Source organism: Lottia gigantea, assembly GCF_000327385.1.
Source record: "Lottia gigantea unplaced genomic scaffold LOTGIsca_47, whole genome shotgun sequence".
Classification (NCBI taxonomy): Eukaryota; Metazoa; Mollusca; class Gastropoda; family Lottiidae; genus Lottia; species Lottia gigantea.
The window spans coordinates 416,696-426,582 of NW_008709640.1; the positions used below are offsets into that span (position 1 = coordinate 416,696).

Below are 9,887 nucleotides of genomic sequence, written 5' to 3' on the forward strand. Positions count from 1 at the left end.
CATAGACTAAGTATTGAAATTAATCATATATAGGTACCTAGTAAAGACAGCTGACTCAATGAAGCTATGTGAGTATGTGGTAATAGTTTTATGATTAATACAACAACGTTATTGATGTTTTATGATAATACATTGACTCATTGATTGGAAAAAATAAAAACTTATTTATATCTATTGTGGATAGTCAAGTAAACAGGACAGCTTTTAGAAAATGAGTAAGTTTTGAATTCAGTGTTTATTTCTTGAGAAAAATTTTACTTAACAATTCAAGGTCCTTTTGTCTTATTCATCAACACCTATTATTATGATTGAAATTTCAACAAGTTATGGTATACATGGAATATATCCTGCTATACCAACTCTATTACAAAATGAAAATGAGTCTTGATTTGACTTCTGAGGTCTGGAAGAAACAAATTTTAATAAATCTGATCGATTGGAGATAGAATTCGATACAGAAGTGGTTTTGCCTATACTCAATCTCTGTATTGATAGGCTTCAACTTTATGCCTTTGGAATGTAAAACTGACATAAGGGGTAGTGATCAGAAATCAGGTTCCTTTCTGATACAGATACCGTACATGATATTTAACTATGTTATCTATGACCACGCAACAACATTTAGGCAACTATCCCTTTAATTAATGATTTCTTCTCAAGTACAGAGTCTTAATTAGCCCACATAGTGCAGAAAAGTAGACCGTAAAACTCCATTCATTTCATTTCATTTTCAAGGGCAGAGAGTTATAGAATTACCAAATTGTGTCATGTGAATAAAAAACAGATTTATAAAACAGGTAGAACTAGCAATTTTAACAGCTAAAACAATGGCATTAGGCCATCATATATATGTTTATTGTTTTATATCATGCTCTATCTCTTCTTACACACTATATTTATTAACTTCAGATTTCTACCCTAGATAATCTAATAAGTAATTGTAAAGTGATATTCAGATCTTGTGACTTGAATTCCCAATAGTGCCATATTCCACATTTTTTATCAGACTTACTGTCTGGGTTATATAGAATATAGAGATCTCTAGAAATAAAAACCAGAAAGGGTCCATATTGATTTCTGCTTGAAATTGTCTGAAAAGGTTTTTAATTGATATTGTATCATAGAGAAGTGGTAAAAGAATTTTAACAGATCGTTATCTGAGAGTCAATTTTTTTACAACTTCAAACACGTTTTACTAACTAGTTTATGTTGAATTTTAAATTTCAGAGATTTTCTTTCCAGTTTTATTGATTGGTGAATTCTATTATCTAATGGTTCTTAGTGTAATTTGAAAAGTGTTCCTCTTAGAATTAGGATATATCGTTCAGCAAAGTCTAAATGTGGTCAGTCATTAAGGTGTATTAAGCATATTCTGTCCATACGTGTCTTTGAAAATATTTGCAAAAGCAATAGTAATTCAAAAGGTGTAATTTTGATTGGAAGTTATTGTGTTTATTGGAAATGTTCCTTGCTGGGTTTTTAGACGCTGGTTTTCAAATTTACTTAAGGAATTGATCTAGATATAAATCGTTGTTATAGATTTATTGAGCCAGGATGTTAACATTGTGTAAGCTTATATGAGCAAATCTACTTCACCATATATTCATAATGTAACTTTGACTATGCTTTTCTGAAGATAAGTTTTATATTACTTTGATCAATTGAAAGTAGTTTTGTGCTCAACTGTCAATATTTAGTTGTACTGCAATGCAAATATTGGCATGAAAATGGACACTACCATATTGTATGACAATTTAGATTATCAAGGATCTTCCTAGGTGAAATTTCTTGGCTTTGGGTTTCCCTTATTATCTGTAATCAATTACAACTTCGTCAACTGGAATGATGAGGAAACAATGACACACTATTCAAGTTTACCAGATTTTCATACACTGACTGAGATAACTACAACCATTATTTGATGAAAACAAGCAAATGACACCAAGATGTGTCGTGGCTGTTACAAACTTTGTCTTATACCTTTTCTGCAATAATCACCTTTCTTGTATCACATATGTTTGTAAGTGCAGCGTTTTGGTTGGATTTTACATTTGTGAATACAGCCTATCAGTGTCCTTGTAAGAAAGTCTTTAGACAATAAGCTTAATGTTTATAGAAGATGATCTGTCAAGGGCTACAATTTGCTTTTTTTTTGCAGGTGTATAATTGAATCCAATCACTTCATTCTGTGATACAAGAAAGCTGACTATTGCAGTTAAGGTATAAGATGAAGTTTGAAATAGATTGATGATTTGAAGATATGAACTTCAGTACATGATTAGTATTATCGTAGGGTGTATTTAGATAATTTTAATTTTATATTACAGAAATAGAGGATGATGATAAACCATCACAAGCCTTACAGTTAGGATTTGAATTAGCATTGAAAGATCGTGATGCTGTTTTAAGAGAGAAAGCTAAAGCGAGTGAAGAAAGAGACAATGCTATACGACAGTTACAACAAGTTAAATCAGAACGGGACCAAGCTATTAATAGTCTAGAAAATTTAACTGGTAAACCTGCCAAACTGAGCAATACGTAAGTATCTATGTGCCATTGTGTCAAATATCTGGATTATTTTGTCAAATTTTGAATTTTTTCATTTATAAACACACCTAGATATGATAATTTACACTCTCAGTGCATTATTTTCTTCAATTGATATGTAAAATTTTTTATTATTTGTAAAAGCTGCCCCTTTTTATTTATCACTTGAGTTAACAAATGTTTGTCAATTGGTTTCCTGTGAAATAAAATGAAAGTAGTTGGCTTTAGATGTGTATTTGAATGTAAAAAGAATTTCATTTACATGAGAATGGCAAATTCATCTAGGAGTTGTTAAATGGAGTTGTGTCCCTTTAATGGAAAAATGAAATATATTTTCACCAACACTATTTGTTCAGTGTTGATATATGAAAACATGTTTGAAAATAAAAACTATTTTGAATAATTCAGAATTCAAAAATAGTCTTGACTTTGGCACACAACCTAAAAATGTAGCCTACAGGCTTTAACCTCTGAAGTAATTTATTTGAAACAGTGGTGTATTTAGGCGGTAAAAAAATGAAAAATTGATTCTTTCACTTCCAAAATCTTGTTAGATGTATTCTCCTGCTTCCCACATTAGACAATCTTTCAGAGGGAGCCCCCCTAACCTCCTACTATAACTAGTGACCTCTAAAATCCACAAAGAGATAATGGGGCTTGCCAGGACTGTACGTGTAAGATCAAGGCTTGTATGCAAAAAAGCTTACACAATTTTTAAATCATTGCTGATGTTGACTTATTTGATTTCTGTTTTAGGAAAAAATTTGAAGAAAGTCCAACATTAAAGAGATCAAATTCCCCGAGTATAAAAGCTCAAGCTAGATCTAACAGTATGGAGAGTGAGAGTGGTGAAGTGGAAGAGGTAAGAATATATTTAACATTTTCTACTGTTGTATGTTTACATACTTATTCAGTCAATGGTGTCAGATTATCAGATTAGAGAATAGCCCAGATCCTGTGCAAGGAAGTAACTTTTGCCAGGAAAGTGGCATTCAATTTCAAATTGTGTTTGGATATTAACTTATACAGCCTGCAGCACATTGGTCTTGGTTTATTGTCTCATCCGAACAACTAGACACTTTTTCCATGTCGGCACCTCCATCCTGCATTAGGGGGCCACTGGGTTGAAAAAATCCAAAGGTATTATCTTGAAGCCTAATTCTTCAGGTTTGTGAGCAGACTGTGACTTGAGTGAACACCATAATTTTGTTAATCAATCAATGAATATAAGAACTATCAGTTCAAATAGTTTCTCGTAAGACACATTGTACAGCAGATCTTAAAGTAAAGTACTATGATTGTTATATAATGCCTTGACCTTATGATACTATGTGATATCTTTCACTATATCTCACACTAATATTCAAACTGATAAATACCTTTTAAACTCTCATTATCATAATATAACTATATAATAAAAATTATTTACAATACTAAAGGTATTAAATCCTGTATATTAAGATAAAGTACATTTAAAGGGTTTGTTTGGGCTAGTATGAAAATGTAGGAGCTGCAAGATATTTCTCCCATTGCACATAATTTTTAAGATTTTTGCATTATCTTTACTTATAAAATTTTTCTTTCAAACTATGATTTAAATATTTGCTCTCAACTTTCTGGACTAATTTCTTTGGTTGAAGAAAAAGGGTTTTAAATTTGAAACTCAAAATTTGTAGGGAGCTGATACCCTTTAACTAAGAGTAAAGTAATACTGATGATATCATTTGTTATTTACGATTACTTGTTATTGTTGGCTAACATTATTTATTATTGTTAGTTGTATTATTTATTATTCTATTATATTTCAAGTTATATTGTGTCACGCCACTGAAGGTAAGACTCAGACTAATTCAAGTTTTGTTTTGTATTTGGGTTAAGGTTTCTGGAATGCCATTTTGTGTTTTTTTCTTTATTGGCTGTATTGGTTAAGGTTATGCAATGCTACAAAGATTTGCTTTAATTGTTGAATATAATTTGAAAAATTATTCTAGAAATTGATCCTAACTCACACTTGTTCCTGATTTAATAACATTTGAATTGAACTAGCAGACTTATTTTTGAATGAAAAATGATAAGATTTTAATACCCACTCCCTTTTAATACCCCTACCCATTTCCCTTTTAATACCCCTCCCCATTTCCCTTTTAATACCCCTCTCCAGTTCCCTTTTAATACCCCTCCCCATTTCCCTTTTAATACCCCTCCCCATTTCCCTTTTAATATCCCTCTCCAGTTCCCTTTTAATACCCCTTCCCATTTCCCTTTTAATACCCCTCCCCATTTCCCTTTTAATATCCCTCTCCAGTTTCCTTTTAATACCCCTCCCCATTTCCCTTTTAATACCCCTCCCCATTTCCCTTTTAATATCCCTCTCCAGTTTCCTTTTAATACCCCTCCCCATTTCCCTTTTAATACCCCTCCCCATTTCCCTTTTAATATCCCTCCCAATTTCTCTTGTTCAAGGTTATATAAGGCAAGTATAATATATACAAGAATGTGGTTATAGTTGTTTTTTTTCTATTGACTTTCTTTATTCATGACATGTCTGACTGAATTTATACAAAAATAATAGGTACCAGAATTCAAAATTCCCCAAGGCACAGGAATCTGTCATCTGATTTCTTTACTTCAGAATGACAATTAACTGTCTGATAGAGTATTGAGAATTTATTTAAGGAATGAAGGTGTAACTTTTACCACCTAAATGTGATATAAATGTTAGGTATTTAAGATATGATGTTATTTCATAGACTAATTAATGAGATATCATTAACACGTTAATTAGCAATTAAACACTCACTTTGATAGGTATTCAGATAACTCAATGATAGACTTGTACCAAATGATGATAAACTTATATCTTACTCTTAGCAAAGTTTAGCCAGTTATGAACACAGTATTAGAAACAGGAAATAGAATAAAATCAAGATTTACGTCTACTTGATTTCTATTTCCAATTGTCAGGGATTTTCAGATAGCAGTATCATTCACCATACAAGGATCCTGTCGACTGGCCCTCTGCCTAACCTTTAATCTTTCTCAGATATTTCAAACCTATTTTTAGTTATGTCATTTGGAATATGAAAGAAAAGAAAGGTCATCAAGTGTTCATTCTGACTGAAACTAGAACCCATGACCAAGCAAAGGATGTCAACTAAAAATTCCAACATTCTGTCCTTAAACATGATCCGATTAAGCTGTATCTGAATTGAGCAACTTTCAAATAATGAAAATATCAAGGTCAGATGAAGGACATTTGTTGTCTGCTAAAAGATCTAAAAAAAATTACTTAGCAGGTAGATGTGAGATTATTTTGATTGGTACAGACATAGTTTGTCTTCAATGACATTGACCAGAAAATATGATACATATCTTACCTACATCAGATAAATTTTATTTATATAAATTCTTAAAGCTTACTGTATCTAATTTCATTAAAACTGAAACATAAGGCAAATTATGCAGACCATCATATTTCAATTCTAGATAAAAAAAAAAATTGTATTTATTAAAGGAAAAGATTCACATAAATTTTAACATCATGTTGTATTTGATCCAAAGAAAATTTGCTAAAAAGGCAGAACATTATAGCACCAAATGGATAATGCAAATGCATTTGAAATTAAGTATCTGCTACAGTGAGACTATATGTCTTCTGCAGGTTCATCAGACTTTAATGATTAAAGTACCATAAACTTGTGTGCATGTCAGGTGATCAGGAATATCTATGCCATTTTTAGATAAGCGTCTGCTACAGTGACACTATATGTCTTCATGTTCATCAGACTTTAATGATTAAAGTAACATAATCTTATGTTTATCATTCAATATTAAAAGCACTTCAGATTAAGACATTATTTTACACATTCCCTTAAATCATAAATCACCTTAAATTTTTGACAGGAAAAGTTACACTAAATTTTGCAACTGTCAAGATTTGTTCAGCTCTAGTGCATTCTAGAATGTAAATGACCTTTATTAGAGGTAATGGTGTAGACAGTAATAGCTTAGCTTATATTTGGGGACCTGAAATCACAACTGAAGGAAGGACATATCAACCAAGTGACAGATTGTCTCAAACTGAAATGTCATGTCACTTATCAACACTGTGTATTATGTAAAGTAGCTATCAGTTTGCTGAAAACTTAATTCTGACTCGGAAAAATATTAAACGTCATTTATATGCTGATTTTGAATGTTTGTTAAAATTGTACAAGGTTGAGCCTATCAAGTAAGTGTGTTAATTTTAACAATAATACATTTTATTATCAATTATTTGGGTTTTTAAGATGGGGGGTATTCAAAGTTTATATTATTGTAGGCCTATTTCCTTTTTTGTTGAGTTCTTTGATCAGTCTTCATAAACTTAAAAGTTTGTAAAATTGCTTTACATCTGTTTTGATGGTGGTATACATGTCTATCCAACCATCTTGACAATGTCAAACTATTACGAACTTCATACTTATACCTTGACTGCAATAGTCATTATTGTTATATCAAAGAATACAGTGATTTCAAGGTATAAGTATTTGCAAAGGATGTAGCCCAAACTAACACAACCTTTTTTCATGCTAGACTTTGACATGCAGCACTGACTAGTAGAAACAATAGGCTGAAACACCTATACACATCCCAAGCCACGCCTTGATTAAACGCAAGGTTTGTGAGAAAGTGCTTAGTCCGCAGAGCCATTTTATGAAAAAAGACTCTGACTGGTTGTTTGAAACAACTAGTTTCTGAGGCTGAAATAAAAAAAACAAGTACTACTGTTCCGAACATCAAATCTCATAATCCAAAATAACAGTTTGGCAATACATTGGTTGTAGTTAATGAACTATTCATGTGAGGAATTATACTGATTATAAGTTACAGAATTTTGAAAATAAATCAAATCAGAAGATAATTGTGCATGCATTGCAATTTTATTGCTCATGAAATAACAGTCAAAGAGAGTTGAGATTCTGTGATATTCTCTTACAATACTATCTATTGTTTAATTAAACAGATAACTCTCAAACATTTCTAGGTCACAGGTCATACATGGTTTAAATTTATTACAAATATCATAGAGTTGATGAATTATATCATAACAAAATATCATACAAAATGTACTTAATTGACCATTGCAATTTGAAAGATATGTAATTTGGTGTATTTAGGCCAAATTTCTTCTGTATTATTTTAATCTGAATAAGACTCATATCGTTAATTAGAACAATGGACTCTACCCATTAATTAACTAAATGTAGTTTGATATTGGTACAGTTTTAATTAGTTTAAAATTCAAGAGTCCACCCTGTTTATCAGATACCAACAATTGGACACTTTTATGGTCAGACAATTGCTAGTGCATGTCCAGTAATACTGGTCAGGGAAAGATTTGTCTTGTAGCTGGAGAATGTGGGATGTTGTTATTATTTCAATTTGAATGTTAACAAGTTGTTATTACTGCTCACTATTATCCAGTTACATTGTAAGACATGCTTGTGATAGTTTATCATCTGGATACCTGGGGAAATTGCAGAGATCAGTCCAAGAAAGTTGAAAATCCAGACTTTGATGTGATGCTTTTGTGAAACTCAGAAATATATGTGAAGAGAATAACAGAAGCCTGTATTACACCTTTATAGGTTTCCAAGGATCTATAAATAAGGAACTTTTCTGACTTTGTCTGGTTCATAGCAAATTATTATATCACATGGATTATTTACTACTTGTTTCTGATGTAAGATCATACAAACTTTGAAATTGCCATCAAAATTCCATTGTTGTTCACATAACAAGGACAGTTATAGTTGGTTTTAATTGTTTTAACAACTTTGAAAGTTGGTAATTGAAGAATTGTGCAGTTTATTATACAGTTTTATCAGATAAGTTGACATTTTGGGAGAAAACAATTGAAATTGAGGCCAAGGTTGTTGATGTAGAATTGTCAAAATGAGAAGAGGTCATTATAGAAGGGGAGGCCGTCCTGTCAGACATCATAGTCGATCTCGTTCTTATCCAGTTGTGTATTCTACTAGATTATTGAGATATCCCAGAATACCTGTTTCACAACGTCTTTTGGTTCCTAAGGTAAGTTGTATTCTTTTTCAGTGATTTATTTGCAGGACCAATGCCATAAAACGAATAATGGTGTGTTTGCGTACACTTCAGAGCCAAAGATGTAATTTAACATTGAAAGGAAAAATGAAATGAAAGGAGTTTTACATTCTGCTTTTCTGCCAATGAAGACAGGCAATGCCATGCAGGGTACAATGAGGGAAGTTTTGCCAGAACAGCAGCATTAGCCTGCTCTTTTTTGATTTCCAACTATCAAGGGATCTTTAACATGCACAGCCTGTAGCACATAGGTCCCATCCGAATGACTACACATGTTTTCCATGTCAGCCCCTCATACCTGCATCACTGATAGGTGGAAACTTGGTTGAAAAATCTGAATGTATTATCTCGACCTATGCTGGGATTGAACCATCTACCTTCAGGTTAGCGAGCAAGTGTCAAACTCACTGAGCCTCTGCAGCTCTCAATTTAACATTGAAAATGTTAATTAGAATTCATTGTAATCTTTGAAGAATTATTTTGTCAGTTTATCTTCACTAAATCTTCGAACATAAAGAGAACTTTTCTTTGAATTTGCATAAAAATAGCTTTATGAAAAAAGATTCAATGGAGCTAACACATACTATCAATTTTATAGTGCAGCAATTAATTTGCATATATATTTGTTTGATTTACCTGCTTTTGACAGTTAATGCATCTTCAATTTTTGCAAGTTAGCAAGTGTATTTGATTTAGAGTTATATGCTAGTTAAATTTGAATGAATATCTAATAAGTAAATGTAAACCCTTAGACACTTTACATGCTTTCTTTATTACTTATGACTAACTTTGTCAACTTTTAACTTAGATTTACTCTAGAGATACCACACGGTTTTCCTTTCTTCTTTCACCTTTGACCTTTATAATAAACATTTAAGGAATTTGAAGCTCATGACAAAAGTTGTATTAATGAGAGAGAGAGGGGGCTGGTAACAGTTTATTTTATTGTAAGGTCACACTAGACTTAACTGTCATGTTGGGGCACTGTTGTGATATTTATCAATAGATAGGTATAACAACCAATATCTATCTTTAAATACACACTGCTATATCTATTATTCAACGGACTATACTACTATAGAATATTGAAAACTGATTGTTCGGGAATGTTTCACTTGAAAAGAGAGAGTGGAGTGGTTTATGTCGATGTTAATTTCGAAAAGATAATAAAGTTGAAATTGGAAAGTGTACTGCAATCAACTTACTCGAGGGCTTGTGTCTTATCTACATAAAAATTG

The 9,887-nt window shown here is 31.8% G+C and overlaps 1 protein-coding gene across 1 annotated transcript; it reads left to right on the forward strand.

Annotated features, from left to right (window-relative positions):
• Positions 1-211: 211 nt before the first annotated feature.
• On the forward strand, positions 212-6,241 carry LOTGIDRAFT_164752 (hypothetical protein; the record flags this gene model as incomplete). The annotated part of the gene is made up of 5 exons (XM_009061275.1): positions 212-215; positions 2,328-2,538; positions 3,304-3,409; positions 4,357-4,380; positions 6,062-6,241. 5 exons carry the CDS (start codon positions 212-214, stop codon positions 6,239-6,241), a joined length of 525 nt encoding a protein of 174 aa, XP_009059523.1.
• Positions 6,242-9,887: the final 3,646 nt, after the last annotated feature.